Below are 26,909 nucleotides of genomic sequence, written 5' to 3' on the forward strand. Positions count from 1 at the left end.
GCTAGAATAGGATTGTTTTGTGAAAAGATCCTAGTAACATTAATATAAGCTAAAAGTTGCACACCAAAACAGAACAGAAAAACTGAAAACCAAAGGTATCAGTTTATCCCCATCCCATTGCTATAGGATTGTTTTGTCTCCACCACCCTGTGAAAAGATCCCAGTAACACTTAATATAGAGCTGAAAGCTGCACACCAAAACAGAATAGAAAAACTTAAAACCCAAGGTCTCAGAGGGAGTTTGTGCTGTGGATAAAGGCTCTGCTTTATCCCACTGGGAGCCCTGGAGCCACGGGGAGATTCCACTGGCTCCTCTTGCCTGGGACTGGGGACAACACTGGCTCTGCTAGAGAGAGCCAGAAGAACTTCACCAGAGCCTGTCAGGATTGAAAATATTACAAAATTGCAGCAATTTCATTTGAGTTGCATCTAAGGAGGAGGAAAAAATTGAAGAGGGAGAGTCTGACAGCGTAGAAGCATCCTACTTCAATTTTCCTTTCAAATGGCTTCCTATTTTGATGGTATTTTGTATTTATTGGATTCAAACAGACCTGGAGTCAAACATCCTCAGTGATCAAAGTGAATTGGCAGGCTGAGGGGAGCTATTTTCTTGGAGGGTTTTTGTATCTCCAGGTTTCACCCTGGGTTAGAACAAAAATCCAGTTACCCGTCATGAAAAGCTCCATGGAAGTGCCCGTTCTGTGATCTCCATCCCCTCAGCCCCACAAACAATTGGGTTCATTCCAGCAACAGCTGCCCTGGGAGGAATTGCCTTTCCCTTTCAATCCAGAGAGGGAATAAATAAACACAGATGAGGCAGGGGTTGGGACAGAGGCTGTGGGGTGTTCCTGTCTCCTCTGAGCCCAGCAGGAATGTTGGCTGCAACTCGGGTCTGAAGGGGAGGGCCTGAAAAGAATCTGGAATTCGTCTGTCAAAAAAGGTTCTTTTCCACCATGCAGTGGAATCTGGGTGGGCTGTGGTGATCACACCTCCACAGTCACATCTCCCCACCAGTCTCCTTGCCTGCACTGCCCGTCCCATCCCCAGCCAGCTGGGAATGCCACAGGCAGCAGCTGCTCAGGGATAAGGCCCAGCTTTATGGAATATCTCCTCACTGAAGTCCCCATGGCAGTGCATGGCTGGGGCAGGAGGTGCACGAGCCACCTCCTTGTCTTTAACCCCGGCACCAACTCCTTGGCCCCAGAGCAGCTCTGGTGCCTCCAGCCATGCACAGGTGCTCAGGTCCCCCCTGGGCACAGGCTGGCTCTCCAGATGCTGCCACAGGCACCTGGGGAACCCAAGGAACGTGGGGAAATCATCTTTCAGAAGCCAGCCAGTTACTGAAACTGAGCACTGGCAGGGAAGCTCAGTGCCACAATAGGCAGGACAGACCTGGAATTCCTGGTACACACCACACTTCCCACCAGCCACACGTTGTTCTTGCCACTTCTGTCAAAGATGCAGGACCGGATGAACTCTCAGCTGCACTCTTGGGTGGTCGTCCTTCCCTGGCCCCAGGCCCTCGGGGCTCAGCCCTTCCCTCTCCCCCACCAATCTCATTCTTTTCAGCCACTTCAGGAGGCAGGGCAGACTTTGCTCTTTGGGGCTGCACGAATTGTGTTTGTTCAGAGCAGAGAGGAGACCACCAGCATCACGTCTGACTCAGCCATTAATTAAGTGTTAATTGAGTGTTAATGAGCTCAGCACATCAAGGAAGGGTGCTGAGTTCAGCTGGGGCAGCTGCTCCCAGTGTGTGGGGTCAAACCACCTGGTTTGTGCTGCCTTGTGAAAAACTGCCTGCAGCAAGGGGGAAAGTGTTGCTGGGTGTCCTTGGAGTGGGGAATGCTCCTACTTTGGGTTAAAATGCAGCTCAGGCTCAAGAAAATAGGACTGGTTATTGTCTGTCTGAGGGGAGAGAGGTTTCAATCAATAAATATCCCCAGAAATATCCCCTTTGTCCCGACTTTTCTCCACACATGTTCTTGCTCTTGTCTGAGATAAGTGGGTTAACACTCCTGTGCCTTCAGTCCCCCAGTCTTCCTCCCGGACCCCTCCCTGCAGCCGGGAGAGTCCCTCATGGCCGGGACCCATTTATTTATCCTTGCTGGCCCAGCAGGCCGTGAGGGAGCCACAATAATGAATTACCAGCACTAATTAACCCCTGATGCCCTGTCTCTGCAGTGGCTACGACTTCGACTATGACTATTACAGAGACGATTTCTACGACAGGTGAGACCCCGGCCCGAGGGGCTCTGTGGGACGGGGGCATGAGGGATTCGGGGGCATGAGGGATTCAGGGGAAAGAGGGATTCGGGTGAAGGAGGGATTCAGGTGCAGGAGGGATTTGAGTGAAGGAGGGATTCGGGGGCAGGAGAGATTCGGGTGAAGGAGGGATTTGAGTGAAGGAGGGATTCGGGGGCAGGAGGGATTCGGGGACATGAGGGATTCGGGGGCAGGAGAGGTTCAGGTGAAGGAGGGATTCGGGGGCAGGAGAGGTTCGGGTGAAGGAGGGATTCGGGGACATGAGGGATTCGGGGACATGAGGGATTCGGATGAATGAGGGATTTGCGGGCAGGCTGTCCAGCCCAGCCTGTGGGCCGGCATCCCACGCCCCCGTCACCGGGAACGCTGCGGGGCTGCGGCGCTGCTCGGCAGGGCTGCCCCAGCCCCAGCTGCCTCCCTCCCCGCCGTTCCCCTCAGGATCTTCGAGTACCGGGGCCGGGTGTCGCCGGTGCCGCGGGTGGTGCCGGTGAAGCGGCCGCGCGTCACCATCCCGCTGGTGCGGCGCGTCAAGGCCTCGCTGCCCGTCAAGCTGTTCGCCAGGTCGGCCATCGCCAACAGCTCGGCCAAGCTCAAGCGTGAGTATGTGCCGGGGCTGGGGCAGCGCGGCGAGCCCCAAAAACACCTCCCCACAGCGGGAAACGGCACCTGGGGAAGGTGCGGTGCTGGACGTGGAGAGAGGGAGATGGGCATTCGGTGTGCTGGTCAAAGCATCCGAATTTATTGTGGGGTACGGCTGCTTATATACTTGTTCTATTCCAGCCACTATAAACTATAAATTCCAGCCTTTATAAACTAAAAACGTTCCTGATGGCAGCTGCATTACTGGATTTAGAAAGGCTGCCAGAAGTATAATTGTACCAAAAGGTTTGATTCTTATACACAAGGTGATAGGGAGAAATATTTTAAAAATTTTATACTGATTTCTTACTATGTATTTAAAATTAACATAAAAATCCAATTTCACAGAACCCAGGGGCTCTACTCCTTGGGGTTCCAAGGGTGTTTCAGGAAGGTGAAGGATGCAATTTGATACGATTTGATTTGCTTTCAAAAATTTTTAGTGTAAACATTGAAGTCCTGGAGGAGCTGTAGTGCAGGTTCAGCCTGAGCGTGCCAAAGCCTGGGGTCAGCCTCTGCAGCCTGCCTGGACACAGCCCCCCAGGCTCTTCCCTGCCTTCCAGCCTGGGGTTCCTCCTGCTTTTTGTGCCTGCTCAGGGAGCTGCCCTGGGCCGGGTGTGGGATGGGGCTGCTCTGCAGCGTGCTGAGTGCCTTCCTTTCCTTCCTTCCTCCCCCAAGTGAAGAGCAGCGAGCTGCAGACAATCAAAACGGAGCTGACACAGATCAAATCCAACATTGATGCTCTCCTGGGCCGGCTGGAGCAGATTGCTGAGGAACAGAAGCTGTCTGCAGGTCAGTGGAGGCGGGGGTGCCTCGGGGCTGGCCTTGGGCATCGCAAATTCCTCCAGGCTCTGACAGGGAAGTGTCAAACCCCAGGTTCCAGGGTAGAATCACAGGCCAAAATTACACACCAAAATTCCTGAGATTACAGAGTTGGGGTTTAAAATGATGAGAGTTTTTTTTCTTTTGTCATATAGTTTGTATTTTTTTTAGTTTGCTCTTTTTGTTCTACTATTCTATTTTACTGTCACATGCTATTGTATTGTATCCTATTCTATTCTGTCCTGTCCTATCCTATCCTATTCCTTTCCCACTGCTTTCCTATTAATTTCCTATCCTATTTCTATTTTATCCTATCCCTTTCCTATCCCATCCCATCCCTGTCATACCCATGTCCTACCCATATGCTATCTTACCCTACACTACCCCTTTCCCATCCCTTTCCCTATCCATATTCCTTTCCCATCCATATCCCTACCCCTATCCCAATCCCTGTCCTATTATTATCCCTATCCCCATCCCCATGCTGTCCCCACTCTGTCCCTATCCTATCCCTGTCCCTGTACTATCCCTATCCCCATTTCTGTCTTGTCCTATTCCTGTCCCATCCATATTCCTACCCCTGTTCCAGTCCCTATCCTATTCTTATCCCTATCCTCATGCTGTCCCCACCCTATCCCTATCCTATCCTGTCCCTGTCCCTGTACTATCCCTATCCCCATTTCTGTCTTGTCCTATTCCTATCCCCATTCCTATCCCTCCTATCACTCCTATCCCTATCCCTATTCCTATCCTATCCTTGTCCCTGTACTGTCCCTATCCCCATTTCTATCTTGTCCTGTGCCTATCCCCATCCTGTCCCTATCCCTGTCCCTATCCTTGGCTCCCACCATCCTCCTGGGGGATGTGGAACCTTCACTGCCCTCTCCACGCCCCATCCTATCCCTCTCCTTATCCTATCCCTATCCTTATCCTATCCTTGTCCCTGTCCCTGTACTATCCCTATCCCCATTTCTATCTTGTCCTATGCCTATCCCCATTCTATCCCTATCCCTGGCTCCCACCATCCTGCTGGGGGATGTGGAACCTTCACTGCCCTCTCCACGGTGTCCCAGGCTGCCTGCTCAAAATCAGCAGAACTCCCCATGGCAGGAAGAGTTCCCACCATTATCATTTCCCCTCCTGCCCCTGGTGGATGTGGGGCTCTCTGGCCCAGGGTCCAGGCTGTGTCCCTGGTTCCAGCCCTGCTCTGTGGTCCTATCCCCATTCTATCCCTATCCCTGGCTCCCACCATCCTGCTGGGGGATGTGGAACCTTCACTGCCCTCTCCACGGTGTCCCAGGCTGCCTGCTCAAAATCAGCAGAACTCCCCATGGCAGGAAGAGTTCCCACCATTGTCATTTCCCCTCCTGCTGCCAGTGGATGTGGGGCTCTCTGGCCCAGGGTCTGGCTGTGGCCCCAGTTCCAGCCCTGCTCTGTGGTGCAGGCCGTGTCCCTGGTTCCAGCCCTGCTCTGTGGCCCAGGCTGTGTCCCTGGTTCCAGCCCTGCTCTGTGGTGCAGGCCGTGTCCCTGGTTCCAGCCCTGCTCTGAGGTCCAGGCTATGTCCCTGGTTCCAGCCCTGCTCTGTGGTGCAGGCTGTGTCCCTGGTTCAGCCCTGCTCTGAGGTCCAGGCCGTGTCCCTGGTTCCAGCCCTGCTCTGTGGTGCAGGCCGTGTCCCTGGTTCCAGCCCTGCTCTGTGGCCCAGGCCGTGTCCCTGGTCCAGCCCTGCTCTGTGGCCCAGGCTGTGTCCCCAGCTGCAGGCCTGACGTGGCCGTTGTCCCCGCAGAGGCCCGGAAGAAGGTGGAGAGCAGCAAGAGCGAGGTGTCCCAGGAGGACACGGCCTCCGAGGCCGAGGCCACCGCGGAGGAGCCGCTCAACGGCGACGAGGAGGAGGGGCTGGCACGGGAGGAGTGTGAAGATGAACTGGTGAGAGAGCTTGGGTAATGCATCCCTGCAGCAAAGGAGCAGGCCACAGTTTTACTGGAACTTGCCAAATCTCCAGGAAAAGTAGTTTTTTCTTCCTCCAAAGAAATTGCTGTATTTAAATCTGATTGTTGTCACAACTTCTTCTTCCAAGCTGCTCTGCTGCCCGTGCAAACACGTAGAAGTGCTGAAGAAACATGGTTGGCTCTTGAAATTCAGACACTTATCCTTGATTTCACAGCCAGGAGTGGTTTAAACCAATCCACTCTGCTCCCAAGTGATTCTTAGATGGATTTAAACACATTGCAAAGACAGACTGGGTTAGATGAGCTGTGTTTGCAGTGCCCCTGAAGCTGACCCGACATTCACAGAGTAACAGAAGGGTTTGGATTGGAAGGAACCTTAGAGAACTTCTCATCCCACCCCCTGCCATGGGCAGGGACACCTTCCACTGTCCCAGGCTGCTCCAAGCCCTGTCCAGCCTGGCCTTGGACACTGCCAGGGATCCAGGGGCTGCTCTGGGCACCCTGTGCCAGGGCCTGCCCACCCTCACAGGGAGGAATTCCTTCCCAATATTTCATCTATCCCTGCTCTCTGGCAATATGAAGCCATTCCCCTCATCCTGTCATTCCAGGCCTTTGTCCAAAGTCCCTCTCCAGAGGCACTTGTTCCATGGCACAAGCCAAGGTCTGACCCCAGCAATGTGTGGGGCACACAGCAGCCCCACTGCTCCTAGAGCTGCCCCAAACAGGGGTGCTCCTTGTGAACCCAGAGACAAATCTGTGCCTTTGGATGGGAGCCCAGTGTTTGGGTACAGAGCAGGCACTGTGGTGAGACTGGCAGCACTGTCATTTATCCCAACCCAAAACCCTGCTGAGAGCAGGATCAGCTCCAGATCCAGGCTGTGAGGGCAGCAGGGCTCCAGGGTAGAAGGACATGACCTTCTCTGAGTGGCCCCAGGAGCAGCTCCAGTCCCTCCCCACCCCAGCACTGGTGTCAGCAGAAGTGAGGATGAAGCTCAGCATCCCTCTCCTCTTCCTCAGCCCCCATCCCTGGGGTGCCCACGCCACACATCCAGAGCCCTTCCCAAGGCCTTAAACTGCTCCAGCTCCAAGCACTCCCAGCTGGTTTGTGCTCTCCTGCCCTGTCCTGCTGGAGCCATGCTGGCTGAGGGCTCTGAACTGGGTCCTTGAGCAGTTTCAGGTCTGGGGCCTCGTGGCTGGAGTTCCTCAGCCCTGCTGGAGGGGAGAGGTCACTCCAGGCACTGGGAAGAAGAAAGGCACAAGCTGTGTCAGGAAAAATAAGGCCAGGTTTGAATTACATCAGGGCAAACAGATGGTAGACATTAGAGGGAAACTTGCTGATGTTAATGATGATAAAGCAGCACACAGCCTGTCAACAAAAAATGTGCACTTCTCTGCCTTTGCAGGGGTAAGAAAACACTGGAGAGACATCTGCTGGCAGTGGTTTGGGAAGAGCTGGTCCTCATTAAGAGGAGAAGAAAAAGATGACTGTTTCAGCTCACATCTCTATTTTCTGTAACTCCCTGGTCCTGATGTGGCATCAAGACCAGAAATGTTCCACTGCCAGCCTCAGACATGGATGGTCAGGGCAGAGCTCACAGCACTGAGCAGTCCTGAGGTGCCCCAGTTCCTGGGAGTGACTCCTTTATCCCACTCCCCAGTGTGGCTGTCACCACTGCTGTCCATGGACATGGCACCCACATGGGCTCTATGGGGCAGGGGGGTGGCAGGAGAAGAACCAGAGGTCACTCAGACAGAGCTGAGGGAATTTTTTGAGTTCTGAGCCATAAATTTGGATGTGAAAGATAGAGTACTCTGTACTGACCAACTGGATTGGTGGTCAGTACTATTTACTACACTTAGTAGGGGATACAAAGATTGTTGTGTATTAAATGTCACATGTGTGCAAAAAATGTCACCTGGCAGCCCATCAATGCCTGGTGTCAGCTGAGGAGTGGGTGTCTTGGGGGCCCTGCTCAAGGGGAGATCCCTGCACACAGAGGGAGGGATTTCTGGAGGGAAAGCTAAAGGACTCCTGATGTGGTCAGGTATTTACAGCACACTGTGGTTGATTTGCAGTCAGATTTTCTTCTTGTTTCATGCAGTTTTGGTAATTTGTCTCCCCAGTCTGCATCTAAACAGTTTTTGGGGTTGGTGCTGGGTGCCCACTGGAAGTCTCACACCATAGGAGTCTGGATGTCCTGGCCTCCTTGGCCTCCAGAGAGGTTTCACATGGGATTTTACCAAGCAGATTCCTGAGCAAGCCCAAATCTGTTCTCTTCAGTTCAGGGATCTGATCCTGCTCTTGGTGTTGGTCACTTCTCTGGGGTACTCAGGGTCACAGTCCCATGGCTCTGCAGCCAAGGCTTCTCTCCACCTTCACATCCCTGACCAGGTGTTCTTGGCCCTCAGGAACCAGAGCGATGCCTCCCCTGCTCAGCTGGGTCAGAACTTACTCTTGATGCTGTCCCAAAGCCTTCTGTTTCTTGCTCCAGCCCTGCTCCTTCCCCCAGATGCCAGGGGGTCCCCAGGGGTCTGTGCACCCGTGGTGTGCAGGGGATGCCTGCCACGGTGGCAGCAGCTGGGCTGGCCCTGATCCTCCCCCCCAGGCTCCCAGCCCATTCCAAGGCACATCCCAGTGCAGCTGGCTCTGCCTGCCCTGAGCAAGGCCACCTCTCCTGGCTTTCAGGCAGAGCCTGTTCCCTTTTCTTTCCTTTTGGAGCTCCTCATGTGCCCTGCAGAGAGCTCCAGGATCCATTTCCATCCCTGAAATCCTCACCCTGTGCAGGAGGTCAAACACCACTGCTGAGCACCCCATTCCCCAGTGATGCTGCTCTGCACAGCAGCTCCAGGAGCAAATTCCACTGAGAGCCATAAAGGCTGGAAAATACTTCCAAGACCATCAAGGCAGTCCAAACACATGCTGTGCTTTCCAAAGCCCTGCCTGGAGAGCAGTTCAGCACTATTATTACTAGAAAGGCCATTATTGTGGCCTTTGGAGTGCTGGATGAGTGTTACCATTCTGGATAATGAGTTCTGCTGCAAGCTGGGACCAGTTCCTGTGCTCAGCAGCAGAATCAGGACATTGATTTGCCTTTGTGGACTGAGGTGCCTTGGCAGCACTGGGCAGTTCAGGGAACAAGAAACAGGATGAGAGGAAACGGCCTCCAACTGTGCCAGGGGAAGTTCAGATTGGAGATCAAGGAAATTTCTCCACTGAAAGGGTGGTCAGGCATTGGAACAGCTGGGAAGTGAACACGGATGTGCTGGGTTAATGGTGGGACTTGATGATCTTGGAAGTCTTTTCAAATCTGAATGATTCTTTGATTCTATTATTTCCAAGCCCTGGAGGGAATTACCCACCCCAGGTCTGTTTGGCAGAGCTGTTTCACAATCAGGAGCCAGAGGAGACTGGTGTTTTTGCCAGGTGTCCATACCAGGTGTGTTTTGTAGCTCGTCCATCATGCTGAGCACCCCTGGCACTGCTCTCCCACAGCAGGGGACCAGCTGGTGACCACATGTGAGGTGTCCCAGTGTCCCAGGCAGGGCAGCAGGGACACAGGGTGATTCACTGTTTGTGGTTCCCTTTTCCCTGCAGGAGAACAGCCATTACACAGACGTGGAGGATGCCAGGCTACAGTAACCAGGTACAGCTCCCGTGCTGCTGATGGAGCCAGAGCTCTCATTCTGTGCCTCTTGGGCCTGGGGGGTTGCTGCTTCAGGAGAGGCTCTTTTCCACTGATCCTCTGTGTTTTCCTAGCATGGAGCTTGGCTGCTCAGCTGGGTCACTGGCCAGCCCTTCACCCCCTTTCCTGAGTGACAAATCTCTGGAGTTCAGGGACAATGCTGTAGCTCCCCCTTCTCTCCTTGCAGCTGTGAGCAACAGTGTGAGGAAAGCACGAGGCTAAACCCTGTCCTGGCACGTTGAGCAAGGCAAGCTGAATGGAAGTGCTGCTGTCATCTCTACCTGGCATTCAAAGGAGAAACATGGCCCGACATCTTCCATCCATCTGTAAAGCAAAGGCAAAGAAAACTCATCCTCCCAGCAGATCCCCACCACCCCTGCAATGGATTTGGAGCTCTGCAGCCAGCAGAGGAGGCAGGAGCCAGACCTGCACAACCCAGAGCCACCACAGAGCCCAGGAGAGCAGGTGTGTCCCCAGGGCAGCCAGAGGTGTTCCAGAGCTGCTTGCAGGAGAGCAGAGAGAGCTCAGCCCAGCCCAATAAAGACATTTCCTGTGTGAGGTGAGGGCCAGAGCATTTCCTAACTGAGGGAGAAGTAGTGTCAGTCTGCACAGTTTGTGTTCTTGTGCTGAGGATGCTGTTGGTCGGAGGCTGTGGGGTGAGCTGTCCTCCAGCACGGCCACCTCCTGCCACCTCTCTTGTGCCCCATGAGCTGCTGTGTGTCCACGGTCACTTCAGGTGGAAAGGAGTCGGGCTGGAGCAGCAGCTGTGCTCTGGGAAGCTGCTTGAGGAGGGAAGGGGAGAGGAAGCTGCAGGAAAGCAAGTGACCCCAAGCAGGAGAGAGCCAGCAATCATCACCCTGAGTGGTTTGGTGTCCTCATTCTCCACCGTGTCAGGGCTGAGCAAGCCTCTGCAGAGTGAGGGGCGTGGATGAGACCCTTTCCTTGGACCAGCTGCTCCTGGAAGGGATGTGGAGCACCCAACTCCTGCAGGCTGGAGTCAGAGACCTTCCCTGGCTGCCCACACCTCCTCCTGCCCCGGCCAGGGCGCGTCAGGAGCGTGGTGTGACCGCTCTGCTCCTGCCTGAGCTCTGTGGCCAGGGTGAAGCGTGCCCGAGGCTGGGCACAGGGAATGCTCTGGGCGTGGTGCAGGTGGGTGTGCAGCAGCCCCCAGCTGCTGTGCCCCCTGCCCCGTGCTGTGAGCACAGGGCTCGTCGTGGGACCCAGAGAGGCCTCAGCCGTTCTCTCCTCGTTTCTCCTTCCTGGGCTCCTCCTGTTTTCCCGGGGACTGAAACTCACACAGCACTTTACCCACACCTGGTGTGTCCTGCCTGCCCCTTCCCCTCCAGAACACACCCACAGCAGTGCTTGGAACCCAGAGCAGTGTCCACACCTTCCCCTGGCCAGTCCCTGCCACACCACACCTGAGTGGTCCTGAGTGCTCCAACCTCGTCCACAGCATCTCTTGGAAGGGTGAAGGGAAAACAGCTCCAGGGGTGACACTTCCCTGCCCCTGGTGCCATTCTGGAGCACGCATGGCTCTTGAAGCACAAAGTTTTCTTTGCATTTCTTAGTTTGGGCTGCTTGAGGAGGGGTTGGAGGGAGCCCTGTGCTTGCCCTGCCCTTTGGCAGTTCCTGTGCAAGGTCTGCACCAAGGTGTCCCGAGCCGTTCTCCAGGCCTGGAGAGATGAGCTGCAGGTTTGGCTGTGAACTGACTGTGCTGCTGCTGTTTGGGAGAGGTGACCTTGTACATATGATCCTGTATAATAAAAGAAAGAAGTCTAATTTGCTTCCCCTCTTTTCTCTCTGCCATACACACACACTTGTTTTTTCTATTCCAGACAAGTCTTTTTTCCCTTTCCAAGCCTCAGCTCTGCCTGTAAGATTTACTTGCCCTTGCCCAAGGTGTATCCCACTGGGCTGAGCAAAATATCTGTGTTCACAGGAGTTCTTGGGTTTTCCCTGGAGGCTTGGAAGCTTCTTTGATGCAGGAGAGCAGGGGCCAAATCCAGGCCTTTAATCTCTGGACTTTGCACTGGTCCAGCTCATAACAAACTGGAAAAGTCTGGCTGCTTTACCGGGCTGCACAAGCCAGCAGTGCAAAAAACTGCTCCTTAAGCAAGTGTTGCTCTGGTGACACCAGAGCATGTCAGGAGGGTCCCGTGACCCCGAGTGGTTGGGGTTGGAAAGGACCTTAAAGATGATCTCCTGGGGCCACCTTCCACTGCACCAGGTTTCTCCAAGGCCCATCCAGCCTGGGTGGGTTCCTTGTGGCAGACTTACCATCCAGCCCTGGGGAGCAAAACTGAGTTCCTGGTGAGTCTGAGATGATTGAGCACCCACCTGTCCATCCACGCTGCCATCAGTTCCCTCCAAGGTGAGACTTGGCAGCAGCAGACTGATGGCTGGGTGTCTGTGTGGAGCAACAGGAGGGGGGGAAAGCCCCAAAACCAAGGCAAGTCAAACTGGCTGTCGAGAAGCTGAGAATCAGCCCAGCCCTCAGTCTGCTGGGCCATGTACCCAGCTGTGAGAGCTGCAGGGCCTCGGGGGCTGAGGCTGGCTCAGCCCTGGAGCACAGACGAGGCCTCCCAGCAAAGAGCTGCCTTGATTTTGTTCGTTACTTTGGGAGGAGAGTGAGGGAGCTCTCAGCAGGCCCCTGCAGGGCAGTTCTCTCTGCTCCTGGCTGGAGTTGTGGGGGTTTGGTGCTCTCTGTGAGCTGGCAGAGAGCCCAGCTGGGGGCTGGGAAAGGGACACCCCCACCCCTCCATTCACCCTCTGGGCCATGAAGCACCTGCAGAGCTCCCTGCTGGCTCCTCTGGTCTGTCAGGAGAGGAGTGGGGGCCCAGAGGGGTCACCCCTGCTCTGAGCATGGTTTTCCCTCAGACCCATTTGAAGGAAAAGCCCTCTAAGTTCATCCAGCCCAGGTTCCCCCAGCTCTGCCAAGGCCATCACTGACCCACGTGCACATCACCTCTTTTAAACCCCTCCAGGGATGGGGACTCCACCACTGCCCTGGGCAGCTGTTCAGTGCTTGACCATCACAAAATGACATTTTCCATAGTATCCAGCCTAAACCTCCCCTGGAACAACCTGAGGCCATTTCCTCTTCAAATATCCCTTGATAGCTGGGGAAAGAGACCAGCCCCCAGCCACATTCCGTAAAGGAGGGAGATTCTCCTTAGTCCTACTCTTGTTGCTGATGTATTTACAACCACATTTTTTATTGTCTCCTATGGCAGTAGCCAGATAAGTTCAAGCTGAGATTTGACCCTTCTTATTTTCTCCCTTCATAACCCCACAACATCCTTGTAGTTGTTCCCTGTTCTTCCAAAAGTCAAAAATTCTACTTTTCTCCTTAGTTCCAAGCAGAAGTTCAGCCAAGCCAGTTTTCTTCCCCATCCCATGTTTTGGCTCGCAGGCACAGCCAGCTCCTGGCCCTTCAGGGTTGTCCTTCCTGACAGAGGTGTGGTCCTCCCCAGGCCCTTTGAACATCCATGACATAAAAAGATGTGTCAGATCCCATTAGCTCTTGAATGAATGTAAAGGCTCCCACCCTGTTTCACTCCACCTCCTTTTCCATGGTCCAGTGTCCCCACGGAGTCGCTCCCTGTAAATTGTCCCTGCCCTGCTGGGATGTGGCAAGACAAGGGTTGGGCCAGTCCATTCTCTCCAGAACAACCCCACAGGCAACAATTAATTCCACAGCTGCATATTCTGAAGAAAAGTGACCAACATAAACTGAGCAGCTCAACTGGGCAGCTCAACTGAACATACACAGCTGCCATGGTGTGAGCTTGAAAAAAGAAATAAAACTTTTGTGAAAGATTTCCCCCACCACCCACAGAGGGAAGGTCCCATTCCCAAGTGTCCTGGACCTCACCTGGCTTCTCACTTGTGCTGCTGTTTGCTCCCATCCCATCAGTGCCAAAAAGCAGCATGGTCTTGCTTAGAAACACCCTCAAAGTCTCAGTCCCTGCTGCCTGCTTGCACCTCTGCAAAGGGAACAGGAATGTCTGAGGCTGCTGACACACTTTGGGGTAAATGGCATGGCATGGCATGGCATGGCATGGCATGGCATGGCATGGCATGGCATGGCATGGCATGGCATGGCATGGCATGGCATGGCATGGCGGCAGATTCTTAGGAAGCTTTGGTGCTCTGGTTCCCCCACACTGGCCTGCACAGGCATTAGAGCAGCAGAGCAGGGTTCCTCCACTCCCAAATGCTCCTTCCATTGCTTCTGGACATGGACAAACAGTCACTGGGGCCAAAATGCCTGCAATCATTCATTCATTCAGTCTGAGTCAGGAGATGCAACAAAATCCCCCCACTGACTACTAATTCCCACTGACTTTGATGAGCATCACAGTTCCAGGCAGTGCAGCACTTGGGGAACATTTCTCTTACTGCAGCTGTAACAGGACTGTCCTTTGGGAATTTGTGAGAGCCACTTGTTGTGCCTGTCACAGCGGTTGTGTCCCTCCTGCATTTTCTTCTTGTTAACTGCAGGAGGTTCAATTCCCTCTTCTTGATGCCTCAGGTTTAGCTTGTATATTCTTTTCACATTCTGTGCTGCTTTAGTGTGTAAGTCTGGGCTTCATATTAGGGGATGGTGAGCTCTCTGCACAGAGCAGGGAGACAAAACAATTCCTGCTCTAGCTGGGGGCTGATCCAAATCTCAGGCCCATAAACAATGGCAGAATGAAGAGAGAAAAACAAGCAGGATGGGACTTCATGGGCTGGAGCTGTAACTGGACAATGAACTGCAATCTGCAAATGGAGCAGAACTGATCAAAATGGCAGACCCTGTGAGTGGTTGTGCATTTTGGGACCATTTTGGTTCATCTTGGGTCAGCCCTGGCTGGGCTCTTGTGCTGCCCAAGGTGGATCTATTGAGGCCTCTTAATAAACCCCTACTTTATCCTTTATCCCTGTCTAGTCTCTGCTCTAGGTCAGCCTGCACATGGCATCATTCTCAGTAAAGTTTTACGTGTGGAGATGTAACCCCCCAGGCTCCTGGGGGAGCTTGTCCATCCTCTGGCAGGAAAACACCCCCAGGCCTTGCATGGGGACAGTGGTGCCAAAGGACCCAGCTGCACTGGGGATGCTCTGCACAGAGGGCATGTGCCAGGAGGGACCCCTGCACTGCTCCAGCAAGAAAACACCGAGCTCAGCACCTTTCCTTGCCCAGATCTCCTCCCTGGCAGGGGGATTGCTGCCTCTGCCAGGCTGGCACAAGGGTGCAGAGCCCCCAGCACTCCTTGGGTTTGCTCAGAGCTTCCCCGTGCTGGGTGAGCCCGAGCCAGGCGGGCTGAGGAGAGCAGGTCTGGCAGCACAGCTGGGACAGCCCCTCCTGCTCCAGCTCAGCCCCTCCCTGCTGTCCCCACAGCCTCTGTGCTGCTCTGGGCCAGCTCAGGAGGGGCCTCTGTGCCTGCAGCATCTCCAGAGGGACAGGGGCTCCAGCCCCAGCACACTCCACCTTCTTCACGTCCAGGGATGTTCTTGGCCAGGGGCAGGATTTAAATAAAGGCCATCTCTGTCATCCAGAACAGAGTAGAGGGAAACAATGTGCTTCAACACATTGTTTAAACGAATTTGGGGAAAGTGGAGAAGGTCTGGAATTCAAAGCAAACTGCCATGTGTGCAGTATTCGAGACTCCACAGGCAGCCCCAAGCAAGGGCTTTCCCACCCACGGGGAAACCTCAACAGCCACACCTCGAGCCCAAATCCCCACATCAGGAGAGCCCCAGACAGCTCCAGAAGAAGAGAGAGAGCAACCACTCCTCCCTCTCTTGTTTGAGGGTGTCAGGGAGGGTGGGGACAAGGCAGCAAAGAAAAATGTTTTAAGCTTCATTTCAGATGAGCTCACATTTCTCAGAACTTATTTTTTCACAGCTTTGGTGGAAAAACCAGCAATTTTGGTGCTGAACAAAAAGCCTGCAGCAGGTTCTGAGGGCCATGAGCAGCACAGAGACATTTCAGTCCACAAAACAAAAAATGTAACTGAAAATTAATTTTTTATTTACCTTCTGTGCCTTATTTTCAAAATGAATCACATTTAGATTTCCTCCCTGTAATAAAGCACCTGCCACTGGTGACAATCAGGGCACAAACTGCTTCCACAGTCCTGCTCCCCCCCAGTGCAGTGCTCTCACACTGAAGAAAGAAATACACCAAACTTACGGGATGATTACCCAAAGCAGGGCTGTGGGAAGAAACAATGAATTTTACAAGTGATTTGCTTTACTGTAGAATGTAGAATTAAGGATGCTGCTTCTGTTTGAAAAAGCTTCTGTGAGCCCAGAGACCACTGTGGGGGATGCAATGGGCTGAAGAGGGAGGGAGGGACAGAGGTACCACACATTTCTGGTGGTTTCTGAGCAGAAAAATGCTTCCCAACACAGAGGTGAAGTGGTGACTGCTTTATTCCAGAATGATGCAGGTGTTTGCAATGTGCAAAAAGGAAAAAGGATGAACAGCAAGGAATGAGCCTGTCCATACAGACAGGAGCAGAGGGAAGTGAGGAAGTCTTTTTCTTCTGGTGAGGAAAACCCAGTTCCTTGGGTTTGCAGGGCAGCAACACATTTCCAGGGCCAGCTGGAATTTCTCCTTCTGTATAAAGAACTGCTGCCTTGGGCTTGGGACAGACTGACAGCCATTCTGTATCAAGGATATGTAAGAGTGTAAGGGCTATGCTGTGATACCTCTGTGAATGTTTATGCAGAGCTTATCTATATCCATGCATGGTGAAACACCTTCAGGAAAAGCTGTCTTTAGGCTTTTCCTGAAAACTAAAGACTGGCTGAATGATAGCACTGCCCTGTCTTCATCACTGAAATAGATAAAATAACGAAAGAGTTAAAATAATGACTAAAAAAAAAGCTAAGATAATGAAAGAGCTGCAAACACCAAACTTGTTAGCCCAGGGACTGAAGCCAGGTGAGGTCCCCTCAAAGCAGAGGCTTGTCCCGGTGAGATAATGTGCAGTAAGGATCAGCACCAGCCCCTGAACTTGTTTCTCTTTAGGAGAAAAAGCTGTTTCACTTTAGGAGGAAGATATTGCAATGTAACATCTTCCCAAAAGCCTTTTCCCTCCTCCAGTCACAACATCATTTAAACAACTGATCAGAGCAAACTTTCTGCCCCTCAGCTCCTGCATTTGAGGGAAAGGACACACAGAATTGTGCTCCTTTCTCTGCTGTGGGATTTGACTGCTCACCCAAAATCCTTTCAGCTATTAACCCAAACTAGAGCCACTTGAGCTTTCCCAAGGTGGACAAACCCTGGAAGCAGAGCAAGCTGTGGACTGCCAGCTGTGCCTAGAAATGCAGAGAGCAGGATGAGGGCAGAGCCTAACCCTGGCTGCTCCCATGGACTCTGAAGGAATCCAATCCTCTGCAGCCTCCAGCTGTGGGCCTGCTGCAAAAACCAGGCAAGGTTTTCACCAGGGCAGGCTTGTCCTGACCCCCCTGTGACCTGGGTCCTCTGCTGCTCTGGCAACAAGGCACTGACCTTCACCACAGCAGCAGAAAGAAAACTCAGAAAGAAAATCCAGCAATTCTTTTAGGAGCTGGAGAGGCTTTGCAGTTTGTTCTCCATCCAGACTGAAGCTGAACTGCTAAATTCTTGTGCAGCCACTGATTTCTGTTCAACCTCTGTGTCCAAATCCTTCTCACAGCCTGGCCTCTCACCTTCTTGGATATTATTCCAGTAATCTGGAATAAACCTCTAGGGGAAAACAGGGCCAGAACAGAGAGCTGGAGAAATGTTATTTAGAAGATGAACAGATAAATTCTAATGATACTCAGCTGTCAGCATCACACTCAATTTCCCATTTTCTTGATTTTCAGCAACTTCCTGCTGTTTCTATCCTGTGCCTCCCCCCCAGCCACCACCACAGGTCCTTTCACCTGATTAAAGCTCAACACCTCCTGCAGTTTGTGACAAACGCTGTTCTGGTAGCAGCAGCTTTGAAAATCTGCTTTTTTCCTCCCCTTGCTGACAGCCCCAGGTGCCCCAGAAGCTGCTCCAGAGCTGCCCCAAGCCCCAGATCTCAGGGTGTGGTGGCCACTCCTGGAGGACACACTGCACAACGTCACAGGCTGGGACCAACCAGGAGCTCCCAGCTCTCCATGGAGCCTTCTCATAAATGCTCCTCCTTTACACCAGCTGTGGTTACAAAACTGATTAAATTCTTGCTCTGGCCAGAAGCTCCCAGCAATGGAGTTTATTTCACTGATTTTCATAGCAGCCAGTGATTTCAGCAGAACAGGAGCAAAGGAGCCCCAGGGCAGCTGATCCCACTGGATTTTTGCTTTGTTAGGGGATGAGATGTTCCCCTGGTTACTTCAGGGACATAAGCAAGGTCCCCAAGCCCTTGAGCTGCAACCACCCAACAGTGGAGATAAAAGCACATCCTGGCAGAAGAGGGGATAAAGAGATTGTTCTTCCAAGGCATCAGTAAAGCTCAGGCTGACTGACCACAAGAGCAATTCTGTTCTCCAGGCACCTCCAGGAACAAGTCTCAGATGAGTTTCTCTTGAATGGTCTGGGCTGGAAGATGTTTCACCTTCAGTGCTGGGAAGGACCAGCCCTGCATTGCTCAGATTACTTGGATCAGCTGGAGAACTGGGCATGGCAAAATCCACGGAGAGGAGCAGCCCAGCTGTTGTTCACACAGAGACTTTCAGTACCTAAAATCCGGCTCCCACATCTCCACACAGCCAATTTTCAGCTTGGAGAGAAAAAAACCAGCTCTGCCTCCAAAAAGGCATCTGCACACAGACACAGGGAACCACAACTCCTCTGTTAATAATTCCATCCCTATGCTGCTTTCTCACAGTCAGCTCAAGTAAAAACTTTTTTGCCTCTGAACACAACTGCACTTCAAATTCACATCAGCCTCACAAGCAGCATGAGGCATTTGTGTTCATACAACATTATTTAACTGTACTGGGAAGCTTTTCCTAAAAAACAAACAAAAAAAAGCCCCGGCTGATATTTGTTCCTAGACAGGCTTTTCCTGCATTAGTGAGGTTATTCTTATTCCACAGCAGGATCTGAGCCTACAGCACAAGATGCTGCACTCAAATATCAGTCATTAAAAGCCTTCAGGGTTTCATGTACAGACTCAAAGCACATCTACAAAATACACCTATAAACTCTCCTGCAAGCCAGAGCTCACAGCTGAGAGGTTGGAACAATGATTTATTTCTTTATTAACCTGGATCTTTTTGATCCAATTTCACTAAATCAAACTTTTCATTTAAAGCACTGAAATACAGCACCAGCTCAAGGCCACACTGTATTTTTTAAAGTATGCTAAAGGCATTTGACCCAGGGAAAAACAAACACTTTAAAACAAAGTATCATTGCTCTTCAGCTATTTCAGGGTGCCCCACCAGCAAGTCACCAAAACAAAAAGGCAACTCGCACTTCTCCAAGGTTTAACTCCCAACAGGAGACTCTTTGCTAGAGGAAGAAACAAGAATACAACAATAATGTTACAAGAGGCACTGATCCTGGCTTTATTCACTTTAAGATACATCCAACATTGTTATAGCTCACTTGAAATTCAAAATGCTTTTGAGAAACCAACCATAAAACCTTGATTTTTCACCTTACAGCACTGTCAAAGTTTTCAAACAGCAAGTGAGTGACTCCCCAGCAATACTGTGCTCTGTGTTAACATACAAAGGTTAAAACTTAGTAGAAACCCTTCAAGTTGTGGTGTTTGCTGTATTGCCTTCAGAAGGACCAGCTCCCCTGGGGAGGAGGCTGCTCCCCTGACCCGCAGGGGTGGTGCCGGGGCCCTGAGCTGCTGCACCTTTCCCTCCCCCGGGACATTTTGGCAACCAAGTGACAACTGTCCCCACTTCTGCAACCCAGGGGGCACCTTCACTCCCCATCTGCATTCCCAGCTGGAAGAACTTCTCCACAAAACCCAGCAAGGACAGCACCAGGTGTCCCCTCGAGGTCACTGACACTGCCAGCAGAGGAAGGGCATGGGAAGATCCTGAAGCAAAAAGTGTTAATTTGGAACCCAAATTACTTGGCAGTGTCTCCTGCAAATTCAGGATTTATAGAAGACTGTGTTGCAGCCACCATACAATGACATTGAGACCTATTACTTTTTTGTTTTTTGCTGCATTTAGAGTCTTTTTAAAGTGATGAAGAGTGCAGGACTTCAGAAATATAAACGTTTCTCTATTAGAAATTGCAAAATTTAGTACTATGACACTATGAAAACTTACAGTACAGTTTATTGATTCTGTGTTAAGATTCAGCACCAATCTGGTGTCTGAACTGTCTCAGAGCTATTTTTGTCTAATTAAGCCTGTGCACAAGGCACCCATGGCTGTACAAGCAGGAGCAGGGCTCATGTTGGCCTGTCAGCCCTGGGACTCTGTGACTGGTTTTTCTCTGTTTCATGATAGCATAACTAAAATAAGCCTGTTATGTAAAAGCAAAATAACCTTTATCTTAAAATTTCATTCTGGGTCTTGGACATAGCTCAGTGACATGATCTGCAGAAGAACACACCAACCATTCCCACCAGTGTTTGAAGAGGAAACTGAAGGAAAAATCCAAATCCAAGACACTCACTGTTATAGTATCTTTAATTTATCTCGTGTTTTACAGAAGTCTGAACGGATTAAAAAGCACCTCCTTTCCCACCACGCTCCTTACAGTTGGTAAAATATATTCAATGAGCAAATGTATGTGAACAGCTTGAGGATCTGCATCTTGCAAGGATTTCACAGACCAATCAATCAAAAGCCAAATTTCTTGTCGTTTTTAAACCTCGCTTTAATACAATGGTAAATCCACTCCGGTGGCAAACCTGTCCAGTCCCATCTCCCCAGAACACTTTGCCAACTCCAGTGTTGGTTAGCAACCCTAGTTAGCTTTGGCACGGAGCTGTGCTCTCTTGCCTGTGACAGCCTGGAAGCCTGTTTTGATGCTGGCCACGGAGCAGCGGGAGTGGCAGGTCTCGCACTGCAGGAAGTATAACCGCGTGTCCTTCTGCAGGATGGTGTCGGGCGAGCGGCACGTGTGGCAGGTGACGTACTCCTCTGCAGGGAACAAAGGACATTAACCTGCTGCTGCTCAAACACTCCCACCAGCTCACACGGGCTGACTGGGAACACTGAACTCGCCCCTGGTTAACCAAGAGGAGCTTCTGTGTGGCACAAGATGCACTGACACTTTTAATGTTAATAACCGTGCAGATTTCCCACTGGTGTTCCCCGAGTTCCTCAGCAGCTCTGGTACTGACAGAGCACCAAAGCAGGAGCTTTGTGACACAATCTGAGTCCTCTGACCAGCTGTGGCACAAAAGTTTTTGGGGATTCATTAAGAAACGTTCTTTAACCTCATGCTTACATGATTTCTTAAAGGTACACGGGAAAATTCCACTAAGATGTGGACTCAGTTTTCTCTGTTTGTCAAAAACTGACACCAGCACTCATGGGAAATGTATACAGTGCTTTTACAGAACATTTTTCTGATAAATTTTGGAAGAAAAAAGGCATTTGAACAGAACTTATTTTAACACTGCATCTGTCAACTCACAGGGTACAACAGACTGCAAAATCAACAATTACTGTTGTTTTCCACAGTCCTCATCAAAGCCAAGATATGAGGCTCAGATGAAAACAAGCAGTTCTCAAATGCTGTTTTCCTTGGCATGCTTTAGTGCAGGGCAGAACCACCTGTATTTGCATCATTCCATGGTAAGGACAGTTGTGGCTCCTGAGCCTCCTCCATGGTGGGCACACACCTGGGCCATACAGGAGCCCCTGGGCATCACAAGGGGCCTGAGGGAAATGTGCAGGGGAAAGGGAGTTCTACTTACTGATATATCTTCTCAAGACATTTTCTATCTGTTTTTGCTGGAATCTTCCTTTGATTACCAGTTGGTTGTTACCATCTATTGAACCACTAATTGAAAAGAGAAAATTAATTATTTGATTTGCAGGTATGAAGCATTGAAACAAATCAGGAACATGAAGCAAGACAAGGGTGTATTCTTCAAGAAGAGCACAGCCAGAATTGTGTTGTAGGGACAAAATAATGCAAAATTCTAAGGTACTTAAGAGCTACTTCCTACAGGAATTTTTGCCTAGGCACAACCCTCACCTGTCTGTCTCAGGGGAGTAAACAAGACCTTGGGAGTTTGTCTCTGTACCTCCTCACTAAAATGGTCTCTCCTCAATCACCCAGCACAGCACTGAAGTGCAGGGAACAAAAGCCTCATGTCCAGCACATCTATGCAGATCTAACCCCAAAAATGTTATATTTGACCAGTGTCAATCCTGAGGACACACACAGCCCAGCAGCCTTACCTTGTACCCAATTCTGCCAACAAAAATGCCAGGAGATGTTTTGGCTGACGATGTAATCTAAAAATAAAGAAAGGAAATGTTTAACCTTCCCCCTTCAGAGAAATGTGGTATTTATACAGGACTGGCAGGGTAAATCCAGCTTAAGTAACAAAGTTTCAAAGGAAGCAGTGCTAGGGGTCTGCACCAAAGAGCAAACACACAATTAAAGAGGACGCAAGAAACCTGAACAGTCCACACAAGAAAACCTCCCACTGTCCCCAGCTCAAAATTACAGAAACTAGTGAAAAAATGTTTTCCATTAAAGATTTTTCATTCTTACTGTCCCATCCCCTGAAAAAACATTAGTACCACCATTAAAAATGCCCCTTAGTGCACAACCCAGATCCCCAGCAGGGTTTCACCAGGCCTGTTTTCTGGCACACTTTTGATAACCATCAGATCTGCATTCCCAGAAGTGCTCACAAAGAAAAGACCTGCCTTCACAGGACATAATTAAGACACAGATACCACTGCAGAAAACAGTGGGATAACACTACTGGAGTCCATATCATTTACCAAGAGAACAGTATCTGTAGTCAGCTCAGTTTAGAAAGAACTTTTCCCATCCTTTTCCTCAAGGCTTGCACATAAATGTCACTGGTGGCCCAGCTTTTAGAACCCAATGAACTCACCAAGTTTCAGCCCATGTACCATTTTTGCAATTTAAGTATAAAATTAGAAATTATCTCAATAAATCATGTTCAGAAATATCTTCTCACAGAGAAATGTAATGAGCTCTCTGACTGAAATAGCTTCCACTCCTGGTTTGCCACAGCCACTTGCCAGCAAACTCTACAGGAAATAGAGCAGTGCACCCATCTGCTATTCCTGGGAAATCCAAAGGGGAAACTTACAATTTGCAGATATCTGTGAAGTTGACAAAAGACGTTTTCTTGGTCCCTACTCTCACAACCTGCGGGGGCTTCATGACAAATTTCCTCTTCTCTCCAGCCACCATGTCCGGGTTCTTCTCCCGCATGATGTTAAAAACTCTATTGAGCAACTGCAAGAGAGGGGATCCACAGCCACGTGAGCACCTGCCATCCCTCACAGCACCTCACCTCTAACAGCCACAGCATCCACAGTGAATAGCAGACTCCTGCCTAAGAGCATTTCCCCACCTGTTCAGAACACATTTAAAGTGTTCTGATAAATGCAAAATCCCAACACTGCTTCCCCAAGGGTTTGCTCGGCCCATGGCAGAGGTGTTTGAACTATGACAAATATTGCCCCCTGTGAAAATTACTGTGATAGAAAACATGCTTTGTTAGCTTCTGCTCAGGAGCTACTGACTACAAGTCCTTCACTCTGAAGTTAGAAATAGGAAATATGAGCATAAGGCTCTACTGATGCAGATGAACATGGAAAATATGTTTTAAAAGTCTCTGGAACATTACCTCATCATATGTGTAGTCCCTTTCTGAGCCTGCCCACGCAGGTCCTGACTGAAGGCTAAAAGAAATTCCATCATCTTTTTTGCTATCTTCATCCTCAAATGCTGTAAAGAAAGTTTTTGGGGATTAATTAAGAAACAGTCTTTAACCTCGCAATCTTATGATTTCTAAAAGGTACACAGGAGAAAATTCCACTAAGATGCGGATTCTTAGTCTTCTCTGTTTGTCAAAAACTGACACCAGCACTCATGGGAAATGTATACAGTGCTTTTACAGAACATTTTTCTGATAAATTTTGGAAGAAAAAAGGCATTTGAACAGAACTTATTTACATACAAGGTGGACTACGTTTCACTTTCAACATCTCACTGAGCAAGGTTATACTTGTACCTTCATCCTTCTCCATTATCTCATCTTCATCTGGAAACTTCACATTCTTCTTTTTCTTCTTTTTATTGCCCAGCATGATATCAAGGTCATCTTCAGGTTCTACTGTCTCTGGCACATCTCCTTCAATTTTCAATTCCTGCAAAAAGTAAGACTGTAGTTTATCCATCTCAACCACAGCCCACCATGAAATAACAGCAGCTGCACAGGTGAATACTGTGACAATCACCACAGCCCTGAAACCCAACAGGTACAAATGGAATTTCAGCATGTTCAAGAGAGCCTTATACCCTGCACTACTGCCACAAGCAGGGCCAGATTTGCACCTTCTGGCTTAACTTCTGCCTAGCCAGGAACAAGGTCAGACTGCACTTAAAGGCAGCAGCCATCTGAGGACAGGAGGGAACAAAACACCCCTCATGGCAGCAGTAAGGGAAAGCAAAGCTGTGCTACTCTAATTTGTTATCACAGTTGTGCACACTGAAAGAACACAGAGCAAGTATTTTGTCCCCTGAGGCAGATCAGAGGAACATATTCTTCCCCAAAAGGCAGAATATGAAAAGAAGGTGTATGCATAAAATAACATTTCTCTGTCCTCTTGCTCTCTGGGCTTGCCAGTTACACTGACATGTGATACAAAAACACTACTTGGAATAAAACTTGAGAAGAGTAAAAATATCTTGTACACCTTCTGGAACACAGCACAGTAGCCAATCCTTTTTAAAGAAAGCACCAGAGTAAAAACAGATTTCTTGGCAGATATGTGCACTTTATTTAAGTGCTGGCCTTTAGAGGACTGTTCTGTGTGTGGCTTCTGACATCCAGTTATCTCTCTAACCCCAAAAGACAATTAACCTGGAGGTTAATCAGCCCTTCCTACAGACTGGTGAATTACCTGCTCTTTGTGCAGAGCAGGCAGGTTTTTCCACTTCTGGACAAAAAGTCCAGGCAGGAGCAACATGTTAATGAAAAAAAATGAAAGACATGTAAAGTTTAGTTATGAACTGCACCAAGACACAATGACAGACTTGAGACAACTCCTGCACTGCCAATCTCAAGAAAATGGAAGCACAAGAGTTTTGAGCTTAGTCAACTTATGTAAACAAAGGTGTAAACAAACCTTTACACCTTCTTCTGCTTCATCTATATCAAATATCTTTTTTGTTTTTTTCTTCTTTTTCTTTTGATTGAAGAAGTTTAAATCATCCAAGTCATCTGTTGTATCTAAAAAAACAAAACCAAAGAATTGCCTAAAGAAGTATAACTGTAGAATCAGTTCAGACATTAAGGTTTGTAATTTACATCCAAATCTTAAAACATCACAGTAAAATATAAGCAATGATCTGTAACCCCTGTAGCTATCCTTCAGGTTTGAAGAGATCATTTCCCCCTGCCCCAAAATATTGTTTTAGTTTCTGCACCTTCTAACTGTGTCTTTTGATTCTTTAAATGTTTAATCTTTCTTTCTGCTGTACAAGATAAATTAGTCACTTTTGTCATTAGAGCTGCTTGGACAAAAAAAATTAGAAGTGCAGGAGGAAGATACAGTTTCTTTGGTCTGCAGCAGGAGCCAACTTTATCAACAAACTGGATTTAAGTTAATGGCACTCTGAATTAGGTAATCCTGAAATTACGTTGGCCTCAATTTAAAAAGCAAGGTTTTATAAACAATCACACACTTACTTATTGAAAGATTCCAAAGAACACTCTGGTTATCACATTCAGAATTGTCCAAAAACTAGAATTCCTTTAACCATGTTTCTGTTATTCACACTATTGCTTAGTTGTTGAAATGAAAACAAGCCATAATTGTGGAATTATTGCAACAACTGCATGTAGAAAATTTAAAACTTCACACTATTTTAAAGACTCTCTTTTCAGTGCCTTACACAAAGGACTGTTTGAGTTAGAAAACTGGAAATTAGTAAAGCCCTGGCAGTTTGGTCGTGTCTGTGAATGTGATTCCAAGCAAGAGGGCAAGCTGCCTTCCAAACAGGCAGCAGAGATCACTCACGAACCTCTGAACACACCAAGGCTCTGGTGTTGTACTCTGGGATGCCAAATTCTTGAAACTGGGCTTGTAGTCTCAAAACAGCACCTTTGAGAGTTATCTACATGGATTCACTTTACCTTTCTTCCTGCTGTCTTCTTCATCTGCTTCAACATCTTTGTCTTCTGTTGGCTCTGGTTCAACTTCCTTTGTTTCTGATTGCTGAGTCTCTTCTGTTTGTGTGTCTCCTCCTTCCTCATCCAGCATGAAGGGCTTCTTCTTTTTCTTCTTCTTCTTGCTCATAGTAGGATCGAAAATCATCTGTAAAAGTCAAGAGCTTGTTAGCAGCTCAATAATCATCCCCTATTCATTATTTATAACTTTTCCCAAACTGCTCCTGGGCTTTAACCTCAACTGTGTCAATTACAAGGGAAAACTGACAGAGTTCACAGCACCTGCTACTTTTCCTGTAATCCAAGTTTCCTGTCACCTATTTATTAGTGCAGCTGAAAATGTGTTAAAGCTGTGGCTTTCTGACAGACTGGCTACCACTTCTATTTTATGACCACTATGGACTCCCAATTTTGCAGTAATACAGCACCACTCACACAGAAGACAATCTAATCCCACCAAAGCACATGGTCTGATCACATATCACTTCCACTTGGGACACATATTGATTCCCAGATTTATTGAAGGCAAGATTTGCCAGCACTCTCTTGACAAGAACACTCTGGACGAGGAGGAAACCCGGAAGGGGCTGGTGATACAGCAAGACCTGCACCAGCTCTGAACACTGTGAAATGGCAAAGGTCTCATCCTCCTCCCTCCCCAGACTGAGAAACTGAACCTCAGACACCAAGTGATTAAAAGCTGTTAGTGAGCTCCTTAGCCAGCAAAGCAGCTTAATTCACCTGTCTGGCTGTGAAGAAGGCACTAACGGCAGACTCACTTTTAACTTCTTCATCATCTGCAGACCTGAGGGATCTATTCCAACACATTAAAGCTTTTTGTTTCACTTCAGACACAAGCTGACATCCTAGCTGTTGGTCACTTTGTTACACACATCTGCCTGGACTGTCACACCACAGTTATGTTAAAGACAACCATTTTAGACATTTTCTCCCGTGTTCCTTATCCAGTAATGGAAGAATGTTCTCACAGAGCTGGACTTCACCATCATGAACACCCTCACTCAGGAAAGAGCCAGCACTTCACCAAGGAGCAGCTTTCCAACTTGTTGCCCAGCTACCCCCTGAAGTCTGGTGGTTTCCCTCTCCCCACAACACAACCTTTCCTTGCACTTACTATTCTCCTACATATCCTGTTCTTGTGGTATTCTTCCCATTTTCTGAAACATACATGTTTCATACAGGCTCTGCTGAAGGCATCAAACTGCTCC

General features: G+C 49.4%; 2 protein-coding genes across 5 annotated transcripts in view; one reads left to right on the forward strand and one right to left on the reverse strand.

The window, feature by feature from the left end:
- RALY (RALY heterogeneous nuclear ribonucleoprotein) overlaps window positions 1-11,134 on the forward strand; it is a 121,639-nt gene extending 110,505 nt beyond the window's left edge. For 3 of the 4 annotated variants that reach the window (XM_039728120.1, XM_039728121.1, XM_039728119.1), the window contains 6 exons: window positions 2,182-2,229; window positions 2,701-2,858; window positions 3,580-3,693; window positions 5,507-5,646; window positions 9,265-9,313; window positions 9,540-11,134. In XM_039728120.1, the coding sequence (XP_039584054.1) occupies window positions 2,182-2,229; window positions 2,701-2,858; window positions 3,580-3,693; window positions 5,507-5,646; window positions 9,265-9,309 (505 nt within the window). In that variant the 3' untranslated portion in view covers window positions 9,310-9,313; window positions 9,540-11,134. The remainder of the gene's footprint in view (window positions 1-2,181; window positions 2,230-2,700; window positions 2,859-3,579; window positions 3,694-5,506; window positions 5,647-9,264; window positions 9,314-9,539) is intronic. The other variant, XM_039728122.1, reaches the window with a different exon arrangement.
- A 7,719-nt stretch (window positions 11,135-18,853) lies between these two features.
- EIF2S2 (eukaryotic translation initiation factor 2 subunit beta) lies at window positions 18,854-25,846 on the reverse strand. Its single transcript, XM_039728173.1, has 8 exons — window positions 25,648-25,846; window positions 24,638-24,741; window positions 23,521-23,656; window positions 23,134-23,234; window positions 22,591-22,739; window positions 21,698-21,754; window positions 21,208-21,293; window positions 18,854-20,425 (listed from the first exon to the last, which is right to left on the reverse strand). Exons 1-8 carry the CDS (start codon window positions 25,826-25,828, stop codon window positions 20,250-20,252), a joined length of 990 nt encoding a protein of 329 aa, XP_039584107.1. The 5' UTR covers window positions 25,829-25,846; the 3' UTR covers window positions 18,854-20,249.
- Window positions 25,847-26,909: the final 1,063 nt, after the last annotated feature.

This window comes from Passer montanus, unplaced genomic scaffold (genome assembly GCF_014805655.1).
Source record: "Passer montanus isolate IOZ18808 unplaced genomic scaffold, ASM1480565v1 scaffold64, whole genome shotgun sequence".
NCBI lineage: Eukaryota > Metazoa > Chordata > Aves > Passeriformes > Passeridae > Passer > Passer montanus.

Excerpts from the sequence above, each read along its gene's own strand:
- EIF2S2 (XM_039728173.1), bottom strand. The coding sequence starts at position 25,828 with ATGATTTTCGATCCTACTATGAGCAAGAAGAAGAAGAAAAAGAAGAAG. Across the intron at positions 24,742-25,647 it reads AGAAGACAGCAGGAAGAAAG|ATACAACAGATGACTTGGAT; the intron begins GTAAAGTGAATC and ends TTGTTTTTTTAG. Across the intron at positions 21,294-21,697 it reads TTGGCAGAATTGGGTACAAG|TGGTTCAATAGATGGTAACA; the intron begins GTAAGGCTGCTG and ends CTTTTCAATTAG.